The 26,281-nt window shown below is 44.1% G+C and overlaps 1 protein-coding gene across 1 annotated transcript in view; it reads right to left on the bottom strand.

Moving 5' to 3' along the window:
- Positions 1-409: 409 nt before the first annotated feature.
- LOC126456223 (brachyurin-like) overlaps positions 410-26,281 on the bottom strand; it is a 63,767-nt gene continuing 37,895 nt past the window's right edge. The window contains exons 4-6 of the mRNA XM_050091976.1: positions 25,162-25,260; positions 4,885-5,021; positions 410-580 (exon numbers count right to left, since the gene is read on the bottom strand). Of these exons, the coding sequence (XP_049947933.1) occupies positions 410-580; positions 4,885-5,021; positions 25,162-25,260 (407 nt within the window). The remainder of the gene's footprint in view (positions 581-4,884; positions 5,022-25,161; positions 25,261-26,281) is intronic.

Here is a 26,281-nt window from a genome sequence, read left to right as displayed (position 1 = left end):
GACACTGACGGCGGCGGTGCACAAATGCTGCGCAGCTAGCGCCATTCGACGGCCAACACCGCAGTTCCTGGTGTGTCCGCTGTGCCGTGCGTGTGATCATTGCTTGTACAGCCCTCTCGCAGTGTCCGGAGCAAGTATGGTGGGTCTGACACACCGGTGTCAATGTGTTCTTTTTTCCATTTCCAGGAGTGTATATGTTTCATACATGGAACTGAAATAATGGAACTCATAAAGAAGTTTACAGATGAACTGTGTGTGTAATTGACGCATTCACACTCTGGTTAATTAAGGATCAAGAAATTAATAAATAAGACACTTCATATACTGAATTATTTATTTGGGGCTCTGTATTGTTCACAGTTTCTTCTGTCGAGGAATTTGGAAATAGCTTGTGATGAACGTGCTGCCTTTACGGAATGGTGATGCCGGCGGTACTTGAGATCCAGTCGAGGAAGTAGGTGACCCTGGTGAAGCCGGCCGGGTCTCCGCTCGCACAGCCATTGCCCGAACCCCAGCTGACGATCCCGATCTGCGTGTAGCTTCCCTGTGAGCCGACCACCAGCGCGCCGCCGCTGTCGCCCTGAAACGTGACCACAGTATAATCTCTGGCTGGTGGGAGCCTCAATCAGGTATTCCCCAACATAGTAAAGTGTCACTCACTCAAGATGTAGCGCTGAAGGTAAACACATACATTCTAAAATAGTAACTCCATAAGTTCTTGAAATCCTTTTCCTCGAATGCAACTGCCATTGTGGCGGATATTCGCTATCTGCTCAAAAGTACCCGTGCGTGTCCGCCATGCGCCTTTACGTTGGCTTGAAACTGTGCTGGGACACTTTCAGTCAGGTGTCTGAACGTTTGTGGAATAATGGTTCCCCGAAACTAGAGGAGGTTGTGCTCTAGGACGCTGCAGTTTGAAGTAATGGAAGTCGACCAAAAAGTGTTCCATTGTGTTCAGGTCGGATCTCTGTGCAGGCTAATCCAATTAAGGAATGTTATTGTCCACAATCTATTGCCTCACTGCAGCACCTTTATTATAAGGTGCATCGTCGTGCTGAGACATGCATCGTCTGCTAACTGTTCTTCTACACTATGAAGTACACGATGCTATAAAATACACTGACGAAAAGCTAATGCAACACGAAAGTGTCCTGCGGCATACACGAAAACTGGTAGTCGTGTTTCTACATCTGAAAAACGATGTCTACTCAAATTTCGATCTATTCGCATAAGAGCGCCGCTAGTAGCGTCACTGTGAGCATGCAATTCAGGTTTGCTTTAATTACACGCTGTAAAGGTCGTGAGACTTAGTTACCTTTGAGATTGAATGTGAGTTGATTGCAGTCAGGGATGCCTTTAAGGCGATAAAGACGCCATATTGAACAGGGTCGTATAATAGGGCTGCGATAAGCTGAATGTTGCTTCTGCGATACTGTAGAAAGACTTGGTAAGAATGTAGCCACTGTGCATGATTCCTGTCAGCGGTGATCACGAGAATGTACAGTCGCGAGAAGACCGGACTTGGGACGGCCACGTGGCACTACCGGGAAGGAAGACCACCGTCTTCGTCGTATGGCTCTGGCTCATCGTCTTGCCATACAGTAGCAAACTGAACAGCAGTTGGCACCACAGTGACTCTACGAACTGTTACACATCAGTTACTTCAAGAACAGCCCCGAGCCAGACGCCTTGTAGCGTGCGTTCCACTGACCACAAACCGCTGCCATTTGCAACTTCATTGGTATCAAGCGAGAGCTCATTGGAGGGCAGACTGAGGTATGTTGTGTTTTCTGGTGAAAGCCAGTTCTGCCTTGGTGCCAGTGATGGTCCTGTGTTGGATAGGAGGCGGCGTGTTAAGTGCCTGCAACCAACCTGTCTGTGTGCTAGATACACTGGAACTACACTTGGAGTTATGGTCTGGGGTACGATTTCGTATGACAGTCGTTATCCCAAGATCCCTGACTGCAAATTTGTAAATTAGTTTGGTGATTTGGCCTGTTGTGCTGTCATTCAAGAACAGCGTTCCAGAGGGTGTTTCCCGACAAGATGACCCTCACGCACATTCCGCCGTTGAAACTGAACACGCTCTGCAGAGTGTCGACATGCTACCTTGGTCTACTCGATCAGTAGATCTGTTTCCAATAGTGCACGTGTGGAACATCATCAGACGACAACTCCAGCGACATCTACTAACAGCACTAACATCCTGGTATTGGACGAACAAGTGCAGCAGGCATGGAACTCCATCCCACAATCTGACGTGCAGCACCAGTACAACACAATGCATACACGTTTCCATGCTTGCATTCAACATTGTGGCAGTTACACCGGTTATTAATGCTCCAGAATTTCACATTTACAATGGCTTATCTTGTGCTTACAATAACCTGCAATCTTGCAGTATTAATCTCTTACATATACTACCTAGACAAGTGTACTAGAAAAATTTCAGTACACTACATTATTTGTTGGTGTTGCGATTTTTTTTCTTGTCAGCCTATGTTCATATCCTTTCCATCTAGTGTTTACTTAAGCAAAATACAGGCATCACACCCTAACAAGACTCCAATATCTTAACGCCACTTTCTCCGCACTCCACTGTCGGCGCAGACAGGTAACATTCTCCACGCATTTCTCAAACTAAAATCCACTTTCATCTGTTTGCTTTCCACTCGTACACTGCCCAGTGGCATCGCTGTTTGCACCTCCACAAGCGTTGGTTAGCAATAACTACAGAAATTTGTCGCTTCTGAGGAGCTGCTCGATAATTGTGTGCTCTGAGTTGATGCGATTTTTTACATCCTCCGCAATGCTCGACCGTTCTTGTCCGTCACTTCAGTAGATCTACCTGCTTTGGTTCAGTTGTGGCTCAACCGTCACGTTTCCACTTTACAATGACGTCAACGACACTCGACTTGGGCAACTGGAGAAGCCTTCAATATCTCCAATGGATCTTCTCAGGAAACATCCAATGACTATTCCATGCTCGATGTAAGAGAGGTATTCTGCCTAACCTATTCGTCTGTCATTGTTTCTCTGCTGACAACACGATACTCTCCACCTCCTTTTATACACTCGCATCCACCTGACACTCAGAAGTCAGTCCCGCATTACGGAGGGGTGTCCGGATAATTGTCATCAGATGATGTGGAACTGTGCCGAGTCAAGGTTTCCATAGCAAATATCTCATTTCCCTTTTCGCACCGCTGTCATATCAAATCGCGTTCACACTGACATTCGTTTGTTTCCATGTAACTGAATGCCTTTGCTTGAGCTAGATGCTCATTCCTTATTGTGAAGTGTTATGGCAGTCTGTAAATATCCTCTACAGGTTCTGACTGTGATGATGGTACAGATTACCAGTGAAGAGGATATTTAAGAATACTCGCTTCTTTATGCAACAAAGTGATGCCAGCACAGAATCTGGGAGACCCCAAATTGTTATCATCGTCAGCAGACCATAATTGGTAAAATGAAATTTGGCATTTACACTTACGCCTTTTTCCTTAGTTGATTCCGTACCGAAGTCCAATACCTGAAATTGATACATTTCTCATTCTTTACCACGGATAACAGTATGCATCCTCATCAAAGAAATAGAAACTTCCCTACCTTTAACCCTTAGATGAGCTTATTACTATGGAAGATCTGCAGTACGTTTAGCTTCACACACAGTGTAGCCTATAAGGCAGGGCAAACTCCTACCGTGAGTAATATTAGCTCAGCATCGTGTATCAGATTCGCAAATGTTGTTAATATCTTTGGACACCGAGGGCGCAGCATCAGCTTTTCATGAACGATGAATGTTGTGAAGTATTTTGAGGATCGTTAGTAATTCGGTATTGTGAATCATTCGGTGGAGAGGAACGATCTTCATGATTTCAGACCATGAATATAGTACAGATGCGCAGTGCACTGTCTCCAGTACTGTTCATCACTTTTATGTGCGATGGAATAAAGAACAACCAGAAAAGTTTTATTGAAATTAATGCAATTGGATTTGCAGATGATATCATGATCTGAGGCAAATCAGAAGAAGGAGTTCAGAACAGATTCAACGTGTGGAAATCAGCTCCTAGAATACCTTCATATCAGCGAGACCATGGCAGAGGCGACAGCATTCAATGTAGACGAGCATCACGCGATTGTGAGACTAGGACATCATCAGCTACAGTTTGTGGACGGTTTCCCGCACCTATATAGCATAATCTCCAGGGATAATTCGATGGATAGAAGACTACGAACAAAGTTCAAAACGGTGCTGAGTTCTACCAACAATAAAAATTTCGCCATTGAAGCATGCGCCCTCACAAAGAGAGGCATCGAGGTCCCTGGCAGCGACAGCGACGCAACCTTCGCCGCCCAGCCACCGGACGCACGAGTGCCACGCACCCTGAGCTTAGTTGCCACCGACGCCAAAGATCATCTTAGTAAGAGACTGCCCGACCGTAGCTCTAGCCAGTTCCTGCTGAGTTGTAGTCCAGTTCTGGCATAGTTGTCACCCAGTTGTCGAATAGCTCGGGTTAGCAGCAGTCGAGGATAGATATAGTGCAGTCGTAACTTTCTCTACGAAAGTAGTGCATCAAACTGGCACCAAGACTTTCAGTACGTATGTTTCTATGTAGTGAACTATTAACGTGATAACTTGTCCCTGCTTTGCTAAAGACTTTTATATGGATTTCAACAAGGACACTTTGTTCCAAAGTTAAGTGTAATACAATATTACGCTGAGTGATGGTGTTCACTAGTTCTTTTGATTTCTGTCCCAGAATCCACGCACTGTCCCGACTGGACATGGTTCTCTTGGTGGTCAAACTACTTGGTCACTTCAGTTACCGTGTGGAATCAATATCTGTTACAGTGAAAATGACTGTAGGTACTTACGTTGCAGGTGCTCTGTCCGCTGGAACCGACGGCGCAGAGTGTGAAGTCGTAGATGGGACCGCCGTAGTATTGGCTGCACTGCGTGTTGGACATGACGCTCAGTGTCGTGTACTGCAGCGTGTCTGGGATGACACCGTCTGGAAACAAACAACACGGCCTCTAGTACCCCTAAATGCTTCCGTGAGTGACAGCTTCACTAAATGTGCGAATGTTCAGTTTCCAAGAATGTTCTTTATCATGTTACGTTACGGAATTACACAGATAATGTAATGCAACTAGTAGGCCGAACATTAAACATGTTCTGTGTGTTTTGTATTACATGTTTCTCTTCACATACATAGCTTCGTTGTAAACTTTTGTTAGGGTAACAAGTGCCACATAATACTAGCGTTTATTGAGACATGTACTGGGTGACAATTATTGAACTACATGAAAAAAAACCATGAGCCATTGACCTTGACGTTGTTGGTGGGGAGGCTTGGGTGCCTCAACGATACAGATAGCTGTACCGTAGGTGCAATCACAACGGAGGGGTATCTGTTGAGAGGCCAGACAAACGTGTGGTTCCTGAAGAGGGGCAGCAGCCTTTTCAGTAGTTGCAGGGGCAACAGTCTGGATGATTGACTGATCTGGCCTTGTAACACTAACCAAAACGGTCTTGCTGTGCTGGTACTGCGAACGGCTGAAAGCAAGGGGAAACTACAGCCGTAATTTTTCCCGATGGCATGCAGCTTTACTGTGTGGTTAAATGATGATGGCGTCCTCTTGGGTAAAATATTCCAGAGTTAAAATAGTCCCATATTCGGATCTCCGGGCGGGGACTACTCGGGAGGACGTTGTTATCAGGAGAAAGAAAACTGGCGTTCTACGGGTCGGAGCGTGGAATATAATATCCCGTAATCGGGCAGGTAGGTTAGAAAATTTTAAAAGGGAAATGGATACTTTAAAGTTAGATATAGTGGCAATTAGTGAAGTTCAGCGGCAGGAGGAGCAAGACTTCTGGTCAGGTGAATACAGGGTTGTAAATACAAAATCAAATAGGGGTAATGCAGGAGTAGGTTTAATAATGAATAGGAAAATAGGAATGCTGGTAAGCTACTCAAACAGCACAGTGAACGCATTATTGTGGCCAAGATATTTACGAAGCCCACGTCTACCACAGTAGTACAACTTTATACGCCAACTGGTTCCGCAGATGACGAAGAGATTGATGAAATGTATGATGAGATAAAAGAACTTATTCAGATAGTGAAGGGAGACGAAAATTTAATAGTCACTGGTAACTTTAACTAGATAGTAGGTAAAGGAAGAGAAGGAAACGTTGTAGGTGAATGTGGAATGGGCTTAAGGAATGAAAAAGAAAGCCGGCTGGTAGAATTTTGCACAGAGCATAACTTAAACATAGCTAACACTTAGTTCAAGAACCATAAAATAAGGTTGTATATATGGAAGATGCCTGGAGATACTGGAAGGTCTCAGGTAGATTATATTGTGGTGTCACCGCCAGACACCACACTTGCTAGGTGGTAGCTTAAATCGGCCGCGGTCCATTTAGTACATGTCGGACCCGCGTGTCGCCACTGTGTGATTGCAGACCTAGCGCCACCACAAGACAGGTCTCGATATACGATAGAGCACTCGCCCCAGTTGTACGGACGACATTGCTAGCGACAATACGGACGAAGCCTTCCTCTCATTTGCCGAGAGACAGTTAGAATAACCTTCTGCTAAGTCGATGGCTACTACCTAGCAAGGCGCCATTAGCCTTACCTAGTTTGAGAGTTATCGTATAAATGTCTCAAGAAGAACGCTGTATTCATCAAAGAATAAAAGTTAAGTATAAAGCAGCTACGTACTTTTCTTGCTACCATTCAATAGTTATCCTGTTCCAGACTTGACGCCAGTTGGCGTGTGTGTACGCGTGCCTTTCTTTCGGCTCCCTTCCCAGTGTGGCGTAGCAAGCTTGTTACACCACAACAGATTGGCGACGAAAGGGTCTTGTTCTTTCTGATTGCTTACATTTATTTGTGTCATGGCTTCGCCACAATCTCCAGATGTACTGTCCGAATTTTATCGCTTGCAGAATCAGCAGACGCAGGCGTTATTGGATGCCCTTGGACAGCTCGTCCAGGGTGAACGTGCACTGCAACGCGATGCGGCAGCCGCCGCTTCACCGCTACCGCAGCCACAACATGCAGTTGCACCGCCGTTTCGCAGTTTTAATGCGGCGCACGAATCGTGGCAGGAATGGTCCCGCCAGTTTGCCTTTCATCTAGCCGCCTACAGAATTCAAGGTAATGAGCGGCAGCCGTTTTTGCTTTCTTGTGTCGGTGTGTCCACCTACCGTGTGATAGTGAAATTGTTTCCCGGACGCGACGTAGCAACTCTGTCCTATGAAGAAATTTTGTCTGCTTTAGATGCCTATTTCAAAGAAACAGTTAATGTGGTTGCAAAATGGTATACGTTTTTTCGTACAAAACGTACGGCCGGTCAAACTAATAGGGAGTGGGTAGCAACATTGCAAGGACTTACTAGGGAGTGTTCTTTTGACTGTGACTGTGGTCTTTCTTATTCAGATACAATGGTGCGTGATGCAATTGCACAGAACGTTTCTGATGTTTGCATACGGGAGCAAATTTTGAAACTAGTTAATCCCTCCCTTCAACATGTGATAGACATATTGGATAGACAAGACACACTTGAATGTGCTCAGGAATCTTTTGAAACTTCGCCAGCCGAGTGTAACATTAACCGGCCCGCCGGGCGAGCTGCGCGGCCCGAGAAATTGCCCTCACGCACGTCGAAGCAGCTGCCGCCGCACTCTAAGCCACGTGTGCCTCGCCAGCGCACAAATGCAGTGAAATCATGCCCGCGGTGTGCTACTCGACATTCGCGTGAACATTGCCCGTCACGCCAAGCTATTTGCTTTTTCTGCAATAGGAAAGGACATGTTCAAAGTGTTTGCCAGAAAAAGCTCCGATCAGACACTATTAATCATTCCAGGCCCTTTGCTTCGCGCCGGAATGGAACCAAGGACACTCGGACTCGTGGACCTTCGCCCATGGACATTCATGTCGTTAATTCCGCTTCGTCCAGTGCCACTCTTTCTGACAGTGACTGTGTTCGTCCCACAAAACTGTGTGTCGACGTCGCCGGAAATCATGTCCATTAGCAAGTGATTCAGTACCAGTGTCTGTTCAAATTGCACAAAACAGTCGCTCTTGTCGTCAGCAGGACAATAAACTTTTTGTAGATTTGGACTTTAATGGCAAGGTCATACCATTCCAGCGCGATACCGGAGCTGCAGTTTCATTGCTCAATCACGACACGTACAAACAACTGGGCAAACCTCCGTTGCGTGCCACAAATGTTACGCTAAAAAGTTATTCAGGACAGCCGATCCCTGTGTTAGGACAGTGCACTCTTCTTGCAACATACAAGGGACATACAAAACTTGTGTCATTTTACGTTCTTCATTCTTCTACTGCAGTGAACTTGCTTGGCTTAGATTTATTTCAGTTGTTTAACATGTCTATTGTAAATCAGGTCCTATCAGTGAATCAGGCTGTGCCTTCAGACAGTGTTTCTAGGTTATGTGACGAATTTGCAGACATTTTTGCAACGGGCCTTGGTTGCGCTAAGAACTATGAAGCACAATTGGAACTGAAAGTCCACGCGCAACCGAAATTTTTCCGAGCGCGCAATGTTCCCCACGCATTGCGTGATGCGGTCGCACGACCGTTAAAGGATATAGAATCACAAGGTGTAAGTGAATGTGCGCAATGCCTCTTCCATTTCAGCTCCGCTTCCTCGCTTACGCCGTACAGGTGTTCCGTTTCTGTGGACGACAGAATGCGAACGCGCCTTTCGCCAGTTGAAATCGGCGTTGCTTTCTAATACTTGCCTTACGCCTTTCGATCCCCGGAAACCCCTTTTGTTGACGGTAGATGCATCGGATTTCGGGATCGGTGCTGTGCTTGCGCACAAAGTTGGCTCGCATGATCGCCCTATTGCCTTTGAGTCCAAATTGCTCTCGTCTGCGCAAAGAAATTATTCCCAGATAGAGAAAGAAGCTTTGGCTCTCGTCTTTGGTGTTACAAAGTTCCATGATTTCTTGTATGGTCGTCACTTTACCATCATCACAGACCACAAACCTTTGACGTCGCTTTTTCATCTGAACAAGCCTGTACCTCCGCGTACAGCGCAGAAATTCATTCGCTGGTCTATTTTCCTCTCGCAGTACCGCTACAATATCTTGTATCGGTCCACTGCTAAGCACGGCAACCCTGATGCGTTGTCCCGTTTGCCTGTTGCTGAGGATAAAGCATTCGATTCTTCCGAACTTGCTTGCATGTTCATTGATTCGGAAACCGATGAAGTGGTCGAATCGCTTCCGATTGATTTTCGTCGTGTAGCTACAGCCACCGCTGCTGACCCTGTCCTTGCTACCGTTTTGCGTTTTGTTGCTACGCAATAGCCTTTGTCAAAGTCGTGGATCGAGGATCCGTTGGTTCGCCGATTTTTTGCGCATAGGGAGAGACTTTTTGTTCGACGTGGTGTTTTGTTGTTGCGTTCTGATAATGATCAGTCCAGAGTCGTGCTCCCACGTTCGTTACAGTCCTCTGTTTTACGGCTTCTTCACCAAGGACATTGGGGTATAGTGCGAACGAAACAACTTGCTCGTCAGCACTGTACTTGGTTCAGAATCGATGCTGCGATTACGAATATGTGTTCTTCTTGCATGGCGTGTGCCGAACAACAATCCGCACCGCCGCGGAAAGTCTTTGCATGGCCAAAAGCCACTTTCCCTTGGCAACGATTGCACATCGATTTTGCTGGTCCGTTCTGGAATGCTCGATGGTTGGTTCTGGTCGATGCCTTCAGTAATTTTCCTTTTGTTGTCCGGATGTCTTCCACGACGTCCTCCGCCACCATCCAAGCGTTGTCTGCTATCTTTTGCATTGAAGGTCTTCCACAGACTATTGTTTCCGACAATGCCCCACAATACATGTCTGCAGAATTTCAGTCATTCTGCCAGGCCAATGGTATTCAACATCTGACATCCGCGCCGTTTTCGCCTCAGTCAAACGGTGCCACTGAACGATTGGTCCGGACTTTCAAGTCACAGATGTTGAAATTGAAAGAGTCGCATTCTCGGGAGGACGCATTGTTGCTCTTTCTGTCTTCGTATCGCTCTCAGCCCCGAGATGGTCGCTCGCCGGCTGAGTTGCTCCACGGTCGTCCTCATCGAACCTTGATGTCTTTGCTGCATCCGCCGCATCAGGTTCCTGTGCAGCAGCAGACTCCTGCTTTTGCTCCAGGCGACGTTGTATTTTATCGCAACTATCGAGGTTCACGGCGTTGGCTCGTAGGGCGCATTCTTCGCTGCCTCGGCCGCGCGATGTATTTGGTTTTGGGGGCCGCTGGTGAGGTGCGTCGGCATCTCAATCAGCTGTGCCTCTGTCGTCGCCTGGGTTCTGCCGCTCCCCGTCTGCTTTCAGCGACGGTGCCGTCTGGTCAGCGCCCTGGGGACCCATCTACTGGCTCGCCTCATCCCCAGGTGTTACCGACGATGCCTTCCATTTTGCCCCATGGCGACGCGCCGCCGCAGCAGCCGCCGCCGCCGCCGCCGCCTGTTCTCCCGCCGGCGCCGCCCGCATTCGACGCTTCGCTGCAGCCGCCAAGCGCCTCCCTGGGTCACGCCCCGCCGATCGCTTCCCGTGACCAGCCGTCCTCCGCCATGGACCTCTTGCCCGCTCCGGACCACATGACGTCATCGCGCGTCGGGTACCCCGACGCAATGGAGGTCGACCCTTCGGCCCCTCCTGTCTCATTACGGGCGCATACACTGCCTGTTGACGTGCACCCTGGACTAGGTTTTCAGGCTTTTCCTAGATCCCCTCGGACCGAATGGCCGGGTGCGGGTGGCACAGCGTCGCCTGTTGTTAGGCTCCGCACCTCATCGCATATGTCAACATGGGGTCCTCCCCATGGCAGGCGGAAGCCTTATCACACGACCGTTCGCCGATTTGTGGGGGAGGAATGTGGTGTCACCGCCAGACACCACACTTGCTTAAATCGGCCGCGGTCCATTTAGTACACGTCGGACCCGCGTGTCGCCACTGTGTGATCGCAGACCTAGCGCCACCACAAGACAGGTCTCGATATACGATAGAGCACTCGCCCCAGTTGTCCGGACGACATTGCTAGCGACAATACGGACGAAGCCTTCCTCTCATTTGCCGAGAGACAGTTAGAATAGCCTTCTGCTAAGTTCATGGCTACGACCTAGCAAGGCGCCATTAGCCTTACCTAGTTTGAGAGTTATCGTATAAATGTCTCAAGAAGAACGCTGTATTATCAAAGAATAAAAGTTAAGTATAAAGCAGCTACGTACTTTTCTTGCTACCATTCAATAGTTATCCTGTTCCAGACTTGACGCCAGTCGGCGTGTGTGTACGCGTGCCTTTCTTTCGGCTCCCTTCCCAGTGTGGCGTAGCAAGCTTGTTACGCCACAACACATATAATGGTAAGACAGAGATTCAGGAACCAGATTTAAATTGTAAGACATTTCCAGGGGCAGATGTGGACTCTGACCACAATCTTCTGGTTATGAACTATAGATTAAAACTGAAGAAACTGCAAAAAGGTGGGAATTTAAGAATATGGGACCTGGATAAACTGAAAGAACCAGAGGTTGCAGAGAGCTTCAAGGAGAGCATTAGGGAACGATTGACAGGAATGGGGGCAAGAAATACACCATAAGAAGAATGGGTAGCTTTGGGAGACGAAATAGTGAAGGTAGCAGAGGACCAAGTAGGTAACAAGACGAGGGCTAATAGAAATCCTTGGGTAACAGATAAGATAATGAATTTAACTGATTAAAGGAGAAAATATAAAAATGCAGTAAATGAAGCAGGCAAAAAGGTATACAAACGTCTCAAACATGAGATCGACAGAAAGGGCAAAATGGCTAAGCAGGGGTGGCTATAAGACAAATGTAAGGATGTAGAGGCGCAGATCACTAGGGGTAAGATAGATACTGTCTACAGGAAAATTAAAGAGACCTTTGGAGAAAAGAGAACCACTTGCATGAATATCAAGAGCTCAGGTGGAAGCCCAGTTCTAAGCAAAGAAGGGAAAGCACAAAGGTGGAAGGAGTATATAGATGGTCTATACAAGGGCGATGTTCTTGAGGACAATATTATGGAAATGGGACAATGTGGATGAAGATGAAATAGGAGATACCATATTGCGTGAAAAGTTTGACAGAGCACTGAAAGACCTAAGTCGAAACAAGTCCCTGGGAGTAGACTACATTCCATTAGAACTAATGACAGCCTTGGGAGAGCCAGGCCTATCAAAACTCTACCATCTAGTGAAAAAATTGTATGAGACAGGCGAAATACCCTCAGATTTCAAGAAGAATATAATAATTCCAATACCAAAGAAAGCAGGTGTTGACAGATGTGAAAATTACCGAACTATCAGTTTAATAAGCCACGACTGAAAAATACTAACACGAATTCTTTACAGACGAATATAAAACTGGTATACGCCCACCTCGGGGAAGATCAGTTTGGATTCCGTAGAAATGTTGATACACGTGAGGCAATACTGACCCTACGACTTATCTTAGAAAATAGATTAAGGAAAGGTAAACCTACGTTTCTAGCATTTGTAGACTTAGAGAAAGCTTTTGACAATGTTGACTGGAATACTCTCTTTCAAATTCAGAAGGTGGCAGGGGAAAAATACAGGGAGCGAAAGGCTATTTACAATTTGTACAGTTATAAAAATCGAGGGGCATGAAACGGAATCGGTGGTTGGGAAGGGAGTGAGACAGGTTTGTAACCTATCCCCGATGTTATTCTATCTGTATATTGAGCAAGCGGTAAAGGAAACAAAAGAGAAATTCCGACTAGGGATTAAAATCCATGGAGAAGAAATAAAAACTTTGAGGTTCGCCGATAGCATTGTAATTCTGTCAGAGACTGCAAAGGTCCTGGAAGAGCAGCTGAACCGAATGGACAGTGTCTTGAAAAGAGGATATAAAATGAACATCAACAGAAGCAAAACGAGGATAATAGAATGTAGTCGAATTAAATCTGGCAATTCTGCGGGCATTAGATTAGGAAATGAGAGACTTAAAGTAGTAAATGAGTTTTTCAATTTGGTTAGCAAAATAACTGATGATGGTCGATGAAGAGAGGATATAAAATGTAGACTGGCAATGGCAAGGAAAGCGTTTCTGAAGAAGAGAGATTTGTTAACATCGAGTATTGATTTGAGTGTCAGGAAGTCGTTTCTGAAAGTGTTTGTGTGGAGTGTAGTCATGTACGGAAGTGAAACATGGACGATAAATAGTTTAGACAAGAAGAGTATAGAAGCTTTCGAAATGTGGTCCTACAGAAGAATGTTGAAGATTAGATGGGTACAAGAGGTACTGAGCAGGATAGGGAAGAAGAGGAATTTGTGGCACAACTTGACTAGAAGTTGAATCGTTTGATAGGACATTTGAAGCAACAAGGGATCACCAATTTAGAACTGGAAGGTGGTCAAGAGATGAATACAGTAACCAGATGAAGAAAGATGTAGCTTGCGGTAGTTATTCGGAGATGAAAAGGCTTTCAAAGAATAAAGTAGCATGGAGAGCTGCATCAAACCAGTCTCGGGATGGAAGACCACAATAACAACAACAGACTGCAGCTCCCCTTCTGACAGACTCTCTACTCTAACATCCAAACGTGCGAAGAAAATGTGCAGATTGCTCAGTGCCCACGCACTGAGAACCAAAGAAACCCTGAAAGTGTGGATTTGCTTTGGAACCAGCTAGAGGGTGAAATACAAGGGACCTCAACTCGCAGTTTTAGTTTCAACACGCAAACTGGAAGGAACGACAGTTTAGGAATATGACTGGGAACTATCCTGTTCACAATAGAACAAATTTAAATGTCAGAAAACTTACTGGCAGTTGTGACACGTTTGGTCTTATACTTGTGTCTACTGATTTCAAAAGACTTCACACGAAAAAGAAAATTTGGCGCTCTCCACAAAAATATTTTGGTGAATTTCAACTGGACTATGTCGCAATAGCTAAACGCGATGTTAGGGAAATAGGGAATGTAGAAGTCAGGAAATGTGGCAGTTTTAACCTATCACTTTCTGCCGCGCGGTGTAGCCGGGTGGTCTAAAGCTCCTTGCCAGTGTTTGCGCGCCTCCCCCATTGGAGGTTCGAGCTCTCCCTCGGGCATGAGTGTGTGGGTTGTCCTTAGCGTAAGTTACTTTAATTTAGATTAAGTAGTGTGTATGCCTGGGGACCGATGACCTTAGCAGTTTGGTCCCAAAGGAACTTACCTCAAATTCCCAATTTATCACTTCCTGACCCGTGTAAGGTTAGACTTCTATCATTAAATAAGAAAACACTGCCTGTGAATAAAGTTATAAGAAACGACTATGAAAAAGCTCAGGCATAGCTAATTTTCAAAAGCTGCTACAGCAGAGGGAAACAGGAATCTAGCATGATACCTGAAAAAATACGTACCTACAGAAAAGGAAATAAAAGCGTTACAAAGGAGATGTAAACATGCTTGGTGGACTGAAGACTGTGATAAGGCAGTCTGCCGAATAAAAGTAGCTTGTAAAACATTGGACATTGACAAAACAAGAGATAAGCTCTCAGAATACGAAGAAGTGCTGAAGCGGACAGCAAAAATCCTCCGTAAAGCCAAAAGTTCAAGAGGGCAATGTTAATGTGGCAGTGAAGAATTAAGAAAACTGAAAGACGTTGGCTGTGTAGTGATCTTGTGGATGTTGCAGTTCTTATTTGGGTGCTGGAAGAAAAACTGGAGACGAATTCCGCGTTATTCAAGACACTGCTTTATAGTTTTTTTACCCAAAAATGCTTCAGCACTTTTGTGCTATCTTCAGTGGATTATTGTTTATTTTCTTTCTGAAAAAGTATTGTTTCATATTAACCTCTCAAGAGGATTATTTGAACTTCTGGTACAAATGTATTTAGATTTGTAAAAGGAGCGATTGATAAGTGTCAATCGTTTTTCATTAGTTTGCATACAGCACAGAGTTGAGACATACACACATCGAAAAATTTTTGCATCACCCAGGTTCATAGAGCTCCCGAAGACAGACGTTGACTGTGGATATTGTATCACAGACACAGTCCCTTTAACTGTTCAGAGACGTCTCTAAACCCACCCAAAGATGTAAACAACCATGCATCAGCAGCACCTATTAGATGGAGGAGGTTCGACAGCCGATATGTTCCAGTCATTCCACCAGGAAGGAGGTACACGGCTCGTGTTGTCTGTAGTTCAACCATGCCTAGTCGGTCAATACCGTGGTTCGATCGGGTCCGCATTGTTACTTTGTGCCAGGAAGGGGTCTCAACAAGGGAAGTGTCGAGGCGTCTCGGAGTGAACCAAAACGATGTTGTTCGGACATGGAGGAGATGCAGAGAGACAGGAACTGTTGATGACATGCCTCGCTCAGGTCGCCCAAGGCCTACTCCTGCAGTGGATGACCGCTACCTACGGATTATGGCTCTGAGAAACCCTGACAGCAACGCCACCTAGTTGAATAATGCTTTTTGTGCAGCCACAGGACGTAATGTTAGACTCAAACTTTGCGCAATAGGCTGCATGATGCACACCTTCACTTCCGACGTCCATGGTGAGGTCCATCTTTGTAACCACGACACCATACAGCGCGGTACAGATGGGCTCAGCAACATGCCGAATGGACCGCTCAGGATAGGCATCACGTTCTCTTCATCGATGACTGCCGCAAATGCCTTCAGCCAGACAATCGTCGGACACGCGTTTGGAGACAACGCGGTCAGGCTCAATGCCTTAGACACACTGTCTAGCGAGTGCATGCAAGGTGGAATTTCGCTGCTGTTTTGGGGTGGCATTAGTGGGGTCGACGTACGCCGCTGGTGGTCATGGAAAGTGCCGTAACGGTTTGTACGTTACGTGAATGCCATCCTCAGATAGTGCAACCACATCGGCAGCATATTGGCGAGGCATTCGTCTTCATGGACGACAACTGGCGCCCGCATCATGCACATCTTGTGAATAACTTCCTTCGCGATAACGACATCGCTCGAGTAGAGTAGCCAGCATGTTCTCCAGGTATGAAACCTATCGAACATGCCAGGTATAGATTAAAAATGGCTGTTTATGGACGACGTGACCCACCAACCGCTCTAAGGGATCTACGCCGAATCGCCGTTGAGGAATGGGACAATCTGGACCAACAGTGCCTTGATGAACATGTCGATAGTATGCCATAACGAATACTGGCACGCATCAATGCAAGTGGTCGTCCTACTGGGTATTATAGGTACTGGTGTGTGCAAGAATCTGGACCACCACCTCTGGAGGTCGCGCTGCATGGTGGTACAACATGCAGTGTGTGGTTTTCATGAACAATAACAAGGTCAGAAATGTTGTTTATGTCGAGCACTATTCCAATTTTCTGTACCGGTTCCGGAACTCTCGGAATCGAGGTGATGAAAAACTTTTTTTTTATGTGTGTATATCACAGAATTGAGACTTTAGGAGTTGTTCATTTACTGTATGCATAAAGATTTTAGTTTTATAGTAAATTTGGTTCAAATGGTTCAAATGGCTCTGAGCACTATGGGACTTCACAGCTATGGCCATCAGTGCCCTAGAACTTAGAACTAATTAAACCCAACTAACCTAAGGACAGCATACAACACCCAGTCATCACGAGGCAGAGAAAATCCCTGACCCCGCCGGGAATCGAACCCGGGAACCCGGGCGTGGGAAGCGAGAACGCTACCGCACGACCACGAGCTGCGGACAGTAAATTTGGAAATAACATAAATATGTACATGTGTTTACATACCTCACGCGAAGCTATTAATTGCGTATGGCGGTAGCTTTAAATTTACTGTACAATCTACAACTTTCATCTGCAAACAACGAAACGGCTTTTTATTTTCTTTGTTTGTTGTTTATTCCGACTGGGAAATCGATATATATCGAGTTATTTGGCGTGTTACGGTTTTTAATGTTGAAGAGTTTTTTATCTCGTTTGTGTCGTATAAACGAAGTTATTTCTTAAATTAAAGGGGGATCACTGTTGTCAGCTGCAGCGGGATGTTACGCGGAATCAGCGGCGATAAGTGTCGTTTTACTTTCGCTCGTCGGCGCTGATTCCGCGTAACATCCCGCTGCAGCTGACAACAGTGATCCACTAATCCCCCTTTATTTTGATATAATGCTTCAAAACTGCGGATTCTGCGTGATGTTCTTTGCTGCTGTCGTTACACATGCGTTTTGTATGATTCGTTTGCCAAGGTCAGAGTTTCTACCGCCATTTCACGTTTTGTGGCTGTGTAGTGCTCATTTATTTGGGCGTGACGTGCTTCGTTGACGTTCGTGATTCTTATGTCATGTGTGTGTGTGTGTGTGTGTGTGTGTGTGTGTGTGTGTGTGTGTGTGTGTGCGTGTGAGCACGCGCGTGCGAAACGAGACAGAGACAGACACAAAGACAGACAGACAGAGAGAGAGAGAGAGAGAGAGAGAGAGAGAGCGGGGTGGAAGTGAGAGAGTTATGGGTAGCTAGTAGAGTGAATGGTCTTGAGTATGGGGAAGAGAATTTAATTTTACAGGGTGAACGTTTATATATGACATAATTTGCCTAAAAGATGAATCACACTCCCGTAGGAAGAACTTTATAATGTCATAAACACTATCCACCCACAAATACGAATCACCATTGAAACGCAAACAAATCAAAAGCATAATGTCTTAAACCTCTCCATACACAAGAGAAACAATAAGGCTGAGGTCGATATTTATATGAAATCTATAAGCACCAGCGCAAGCCTTCAAAACCAATCGAATCACTCCATAACTTACAAAGAAGCCAGTTTCAAATAATTATTACACAGACTGAACAGTACATCTACGAGCAAACGTGACTACACAGAAGAACTGAACGTGATAAAATGAACTGCACAGGAGAATCGGTACGATGCAAAGCCAGCAGAAAAAATAAACAAGAAAATACAAAAACAGCGAACACGTAACACAACAGACATAAAACACACACACACAAACGCAAACAGAGAAAGAGAAAGAGAGAGAGGGAGAGAGAGAGAGAGAGAGAGAGAGAGAGAGAGAGAGAGAGAGAGAGAGAGGGAGGTTGTGGGGAGAGGGAGAGAGGGAGATAGGCAACATTACTCACATACTGTCAGCAAATAGTAAGTAACAAAAGGCACTTAATGTCTTACAGCAACTGACTAGGCAGTATGCTAAAGATACCGTAAAAACAACACAATACGGAAGAGACTTGGAAGACATAATACCGACGCTGATAAATATAGTCGGTCTAGTATGTATCGATTACAATTACAATCAATCTGCACATGTGGGTCAAACGTGCAGGAAGTTTGGAACCAGATATACAGAAAATGATTGCATTTGCAATTGTAGTGATGTTTTGGCGACTTTTGGTTACTGATTACACCTTCTCTCCAAGCGCCCACGAGCGCAATGACCAATTGGCATTCGTGCGCGGCTTGTGCTGCAGTCACTACGTATGGAGCATGTACAACCACAAATCCAGGGTTTATCCGATTGCCACCACGGTTACTACAGAGGCCCAGAACAATTTTAGATTTAGTGCCGTACAGGACTGTTTGCACTCCTGCATATGCTTTTAACCACATCATTTTATGACATTGCAAACTGGGCAACACAACTCTACAGCTGTCTTTGCGGATTCGTCGAAACAGGACTGCGTTGGTTGCTCTGTTGATCGAGTCCTCAAGGTCCGGAAGCCTCGGGACTTAACTGCCTTCGACGTCAAATTTCATACGATCTTGCGGGCACTGGAGCAGATGAGGTGCTGCTTCAAGTGCAAAATTCCTTGTCTATTCAGTTTCTCTGAGCGATCGTCATTCTCTATAATGCTTGTACCCAGCAGAGAAAGTAGGACAGAATATACAAGACACCTTCCTCTAAGTACAATGGCTGTGGCGGAAGGTCTTTTTTCTTGGTACCAAGGCACATGAATATTGCGGGCAACGAAAGCGCAGATGTAGCAGCGAAGGAGGCATGTCGTGATCCTCAGTTATTTCACTGTGCCGTCCCCTTGCACACTATAGCCTCGCTGTTGAGGTACTGAGTCATGCCGCGATGGGAGTAACTGGATGTGACAGGTAACATGCTTCATCTAGTAAAGCGCACTACGCTGCGGTGTTTCAGCCACGAAGACGGGGTGAGCTTCTCCTTGCTCGTCTTCGCGTAGGCCACAGTCCTCTCACGCCTGGCTTCTTGCTCCAGCGCGGCGGCCCTCCAGTGTGTGGCGCTTATGGTGTACAGATCACTGTACGCCACATTCTGTTAGACTGTGTTTTGTCTTCGGGCCAGAGGGCAGCGGAAGATTTGCCAGCAGTTCTGCCCTCCGTTTTAAGTGACATTGATACGAATGTGGTTAGAGTTCTAAGGTTTTGTAATCTGTCCACCTTGTTTCCCCAGATTTTAGGGAGATGTTCTTCATGTTTTAACAGAGGAACGGTTTGGTACTTTATTGCGGCGCTGTTCGTATTGAGAAGTGTTCATTTATGTTCGAGCACTAGAGACATACTTCTGTTCCTGGCCAGAGTAGGCAAGGAGACTGCAGTCTCCTAAACGATTGCGATAACTGAGTATCTTCAATCATAGGAGTTTTCCGACGCAGTAATAAGTCCATTGAGTAGCCGTATTTATTTTATGGACGTCACACTGAATCTCCAAGGCGCCACCAGTCTTCTACGACGCGGAAGATCGACACTTTGCTGATCACTCGGGTAACATTTGCGCATCGAACAAGAGAGAAGAGTAAATTCACATACATGCAGTCCCACTAATTCGTCTCTGAGTTTTTCGTTGTCTACGCCAGCTTAGGTGGTGGTTAGAACTAACAAAAGGGTTACAATATCAACCTTTGCAGTGTTCTTAACGAACGTAACAGGGGACGCGTTTTGACCGCTAAGTGTTGTGCCAGTCTTGGATAGGGTAAATAGTAGGATTTATAATTGTATATTTGTTAGGATTTCATGTTGTGTGTTTTGCACTTTCATTTTTATTTTACAGTTAAACATTCATTAATAGAATTCTCTTCAACTGGGTTTTGTCCTTATTCTCACTCTGAATACACTAGACAAGGAATAGATATAAATGGAACGGTCAATTAAATTAATTTTTCATGCCAAGAATACCTCAGTGTTGTCGCGAAAAACAAAGCCAGAGTCAGATACCTATGAATGCACTACCAACGCCATTGATGGCATCTTGCAAAATAACCTACACAAGAGGTCAACTTGTAACAACTTTTCAGAAAGAAAACAAACGACCCACATCTTATATTGAATGCAGTCATATTTTTCTATTATTTTTCAACGGATGATGAATACAATGTAAGTTCTAAGGACAAAAAGATATTTTATATGTGATATAATTACAGTTTAACAATTTTAGGATTTTTCCTTTATTTGTACTGTGAAACCTTGCTTCTTGCCAAATTTCATGTTTCTAGGTCAACGGAAAGTAGCCCTAAGGTTTTGATGAGTGAGTCTACGAATATTAAATCTATGACATAAATGGCCGCATATTCTGATTTCTTTGACTTGCAAGTGTAAATATTTTACACCGCCGACGGACCGTAGATCTTAGTATGTGACATAAATTTCAACTTGATACATCTATCCATTCCAGACAAAAAGGTGTCTTAGGAATCGGAACGACAGACGGACAAGAAAACAATGCTATAAGGGCTCCACTTTTACTGACTGATGAATGAAACCCTAAAAAAGATAGGAAAAAGCGTGTCACCCCACCCAAAGGATTACTAGGGGACGTCCTGGTTCCACAGTTTTATCGGGATAATAAGTCATATCACCCAGTGAACCATGGACCTTGGCATCGGTGGGGAGGCTTGCATGCCTCAGCGATACAGAAGGCCGTAGCGCAGGTGAGACCACAACGGAGGGGTATCTGTTGAGAGGCCACATAAATGTTTGGTTCCTGAAGAGGGGCAGTAGCCTTTTCAGTAGTTGCAGGGGCAACAGTCTGGATGATTGACCGATCTGGCATTGTAACATCAACCTAAACGGTCGTGCTGTGCTAGTACTGCGAACGGCTGTAATTTTTCCCGTGCTCATACAGCTTCGGTAAAATATTTCGGAGGTAAAATAGTCCGCCATTCAGATCTCCGGGCGAAGACTACTCAGGAGGATGTCACCATCAGGAGAATATTATACGAATCGGTGCGTGGAATGTCAGAGCGCTGAATCGGTCAGGTATGTTAGAAAATTTAAAAAGGGAAATGGATCAGTTGAAGTTAGATATACCGGAAATTAGTGAAGTACAGTGGCAGGAGGCACAAGAATTCTGGTGCGTTGAATACGGGGTTATAAATAAAAAGTGAAATAAGGGTAATGCAGGAGTGGGTTTCACAGTGAATAAGATAGTAGGAATTCGGGTAAGCTCCTATGAGCAGCATAGTGAACGCATTATTGTATCCAAGATAGACACGAAGCCCATACCCACCACTGTAGAAGTTGTTTATATATCGACTAGCTCAGCAGAAGAAGGAGAAATTGAAGAAATGTATGACGAGATAAAAGAAGTTATTCAGACGAAAATTCAGACGAAAATTTAATAGTGTTGGGGTACTTGAATTCGAAAGCACGAAGAGAAGGAAAAACAGCAGGTGAATATGGACTGGGGAAAAGGAATGAAAGAGGAAGTCGTTTGGTGGAGTTTTGTACAGAGCATAATTTATTCGTCGCTAACACTTGGTTTAAGAATCACAAAAGAAGAGTGCTTACGTGGAAGAGCCCTGGAGACACCGGGAGGTTTCAGATTGAGTATGTAATGACAAGACAGATTTAGGAATCAGGTTGTAATCTGTAAAACATTTCCAGGCGTAGATGTAGACTCTGACCACAATTTATTGGCTACGAACTGTAGATTAAAACTGAAGGTATTGGAAAAAGGTAGGAAAGTAAGGATATGGCACCTGAATAAGTTGAAAAAACCAAAGATTGCTGAGAGTTTCAGAGGGAGTATTAGGCGACGGATGACTAGATCAAGGGAAAGGAATACAGTAGAAGACGAATGGATAACTTTAAGAGATGAAATAGCAGCAGAGAATCAAATACGTAAAAAGACAAACCCTAGTGAAATCCATGGATAACACAAGAGATATTGAATATAATTAATGAAGAAGAAAATATAAAAATTCAGCAAATAAAGAAGGCGAAAGGGAATACAAAACTCTAAAATATCAGATTGGCAGGAAGTGCAAAATGGCTAAGCAGGTATGGCTAGAGGACAAATGTAAGTATTTAGAAACCTATTTCATTACGAGAATAATAGATACCGACTACAGGAAAGTTAAAGAGGCCATTACAGATAAAAAGAAGCATCTGTACGAATATAAAGAGCTCAGATGCGAAACCAGTGCTAAGCGTAAAAGGGAAAGCTGGAAGTTTGATGGGGTACATAGAAGGTCTGTACAAGGGAGATAAACGTGAAAGCAATGTTACAGAAATGGAAGTGGACGTAGTTGAAGTTGAGATGGGAGATATGATACTGCGAGAACTTGACACAGCTCTGAAAGATGTAAGTCGAAACAAGACCCCGGGAGTAGAGGATATTCCGTCAGAACTTCTGATAGCCTTGGGACAGTCATCCATTAAAAAACTCTTCCATCTAGTGTTAAAGATGCATGAGACAGATGAAATACCGTCAGACTTCAAGAAGAATGTAATAATTTGAAAGAAAGCAGTCACTGACAGGTGTGAAAATAACCGACCTATCAGTTTCATGTCATGGCTGCAGAATACTAACAGGAATTCCTTACACAATAATGGAAAAACTGGAAGAAACCGACCTCGGTAAAGATCAGTTTGGATCCTGGAGAAATGTAGGAACACGCGAGGCAGTACTGACCCTATGACTTACAAGAAAGGTTAAGGAAAGACGAACCTACGATTATAGTATTTGTAGACTAAGGCAAAGTTTTTGTCGATATTGACTGGAATAGTCTCCCTAAAATTCTGAAGGTAGCAGGGACAAAATACTGGGAGCGAAAGGCTATTTACAAAAGAAAACAGAAGGCAGTAATAAGAGTAGAGGGGCATGAAAGGATAGCAGTGGTTGAGAAGGGAGTGAGACAGTTTTCTAGCCTATCCCCGACGTTATTCAATTTGTATATTGAGCAAGCAGTAAAGGAAATAAAAGAAAAATTTTGAGTAGGAATTAATATCCAGGCAGCAGAAATAAAAACCTTGAAGTCTGCCATTAATGTTGTAATTCTGTCAGAGACAGCAAATTACTTGACCAGTTGAATGGAGTGGACATTGTCTTGAAAGGAGAATATGAAATGAACATCAAGAAAAGCAAAACAAGGTTAATGAAATGTAGTCGAATTAAATCACGTAATGCTAAGGAAATTAGACTAGTAGAAGAGTTTTGCTATTTGGGAAGCAAAATAGCTGAGGAATGCAGAAGTAGAGAGGATATAAAGTATAGCCTGGAAATACCAAGGACAGGATTTCTGAAGAAGAGAAGTTTATTAACATCGAGTATAGATTTAAACATCAGGAAGCCTTTTCTGAAAGTATTTGCCTTGAGTGTTGCCATGTGTGGAAGTGAATCATGGACGATAAGCAGTTTAGACAAAGAAAGAATAGAAGTTTTCTAAATGTGGTGCTACAGAAAATTATTGGATATTGGATGGGTAGATAACGTAACTAATGAGTAGATACTGAATATAATTGGGGAGACAAGAAATTTTTGACACAACTTGACTAATAGACGAGATCGGTTGAGAGTACAGGTTCTGAGACACCAAGGGATCACTAGTTTATTATTGCAGGGGAGTGTGGAGGATAAAAATCGTAGAGGGAGACCAAATGATGAATAGAGTAAGCAGATTCAGAAGGATGTAGGTTGCAGCAGTTATTCGGAGAAGAAGATTCTTGCAGAGTATAGAGCAGCATGGAGAGCTGCATCAAAGCAGTGTTGCCACTGAAGATTGAAACAACAATAAGTCACATGTTATGGAATTTTCTCGAAGCGTTTCGAAGATAAGCATGACATGTCAATTTTGCCTAGTGCCACCTCTACCTCTAGGAGTCAACTGTCACTGGAAGTGTCACCATTCGGAAATCTCGAAAACTATGGACTTGATAATAATATAGATCATTTTCGGGATTTTTAACGTCCTTTCCTCAACCACCTACGGCTCTGCCCTAGGGGTGTCTTACCCCACAGCAAATTCAACTAAATGATAAATCACATGTAGCAAATCTGGTTCGAACTTTTTGCAGACGATCCAGTGCTAAGCATGTGTCTTCATATTCAGACGGTAGTTGTCCCGTTGTACTAACTCATATGTATCAAGTCTTTATAAAGCACTGCAGGCCTTCCAGAGCTATGCTCGAACAGGACACAAACGCAGTATGTGAAATATCTCGTAGGACAAGACTGTCATCCACGAACCTCATAAATGACACCTATATTTTCTTAATTGGAACTTGCATTGAGGTTCGTCTTTCCCTTATCCACAAAAAATTTATGCTGCAATGTTAATGAGCTGTAGCACTCTTTTACAAACTAACTTCAGTTAGCTTTATGCGGTTTCGATAGATATTAGACTAAAGCGTCTCTGCTGTATTACATTTGGTTATCTACATAATTCTGAAGATCATATTCCAGCTGACACATATGACGATTTTTTAAAGATAGATATTCAAATGTAAATTCCGAATAGCTCGTGACTATCTAGCGCTACGTGATGGACATTCTTTTCTATTCTTCACTGGGTGCATCCAGTCAGCATCTTATGAAATTGCCATGCCTTGTTGATCATGTGGTAGCTCTTAGCGTTATCTGCTTTTAATTTCTGCCGCAGTATGAGTACATTGCTTTCGTGGAAGCCTAACGGCGCGTTTCATATCTCATACGCCACTGATTTTAGTGATTCAGAAGATACTTCTATGAAACTTGTTGCGTTGAGGCCAGTACTCAGTTTATATTAAATTTACTCAGATCGTGCAAAATTTGACGTATTGTATGACATGAGACAACCTATACAATAAATGCAGACTCACATTTTCAAACGTATTACCGCTAACAACGTTCGATTCCCTTACACCAACTTTTAGGATGGGACGGAATCAATAAAAAGTTTAAAAAGAAGTCACCACCTACGTAGAACGCGTGTACTTACTGTCGGTAATGAGGCCCCAGCCGCTGACCGTAGCGGTCTGGCCCTCGAAGCTGTTGCTCGCCTGTGAACGAGAAGGCAGGTTCACCAGTCCGATGTAAGCTGTAAAAATAGAAACATATATTTTTATATTTCTCGTTATATCCCTGAAACAATCAAGACGTAGGACTCTCTCGAAGAATGAAGCCACAGAAGCAATGTAAATACTCTCTGAACTACGATTCTAGTAATCATGATACATATGGACGAATTTAGTACGTAAATGAACGGACGTCCCAATAACATAGTTGATCGGGATAATTACGACGACTTCAAAAATATGAGCACTCGACCTACGGTTTCTGAGAAACCAAGTGTACTTGGCGGTAAAATTAAGACAGTTATGTGCGAACCACCGTGTGTGGTCCCTATCTGATTGTAGAGAACTGCTTTTGCCGAAAATTTACCATGGCATTTACTCAGATATTATCAGTGAATCGCAGAATATTATCGACAAAGACAAATGATGCCCCCAACAGACATTCGTTTTGGTACTCCTTGTGACCGATCTTACCGCTAAAAAACAATATTAATATTTCGTTAAAACAAGTAACTTCATGTTTAGAGAAATTTTGTACAAATGACTTGGCTCACACAAATAATGCAGAAATCTATGCATAGAAAAGCATTCTAACAAGCAAGACATTAAGCTAAAAATTGCCGTGGAGGAACTGCTGAAGTAGAGAAGTCGAAACTAATCGTACTGTTCAATTATACTGAAAACGAGCCATTAAAATCGGCTGAAATATACATTATGCTGTCTATAACTGTAGGTAATAATCGACGACAATGGTGTAATATTCCATAGTATTTATTGTCATACAAATCGATTTTCGGCTGTTACTCTATTGTCAGGTACATGCGTAAATACGTGTGGTGTGCAAGGTCAAATATTTGAAGTGTGGTGTATCTAGCGAGTATCTAAGTTTGTTTTCAAGGATGACAGTTGGTAATATGTGATTTAGCACTAAAAACAGAGAAGTTTTTCCGTAAAATACCATGTAAAACCATTTAACTTAGGTAAAATATGTGACAAATGAAATGATAAACTACATGAAAAATTAAAACAATTGTTTTAAGAAAA

This window comes from Schistocerca serialis, chromosome 2 (genome assembly GCF_023864345.2).
Source record: "Schistocerca serialis cubense isolate TAMUIC-IGC-003099 chromosome 2, iqSchSeri2.2, whole genome shotgun sequence".
Lineage (NCBI taxonomy): Eukaryota > Metazoa > Arthropoda > Insecta > Orthoptera > Acrididae > Schistocerca > Schistocerca serialis.
This window is presented reverse-complemented; position numbering and strand designations above follow the sequence as displayed.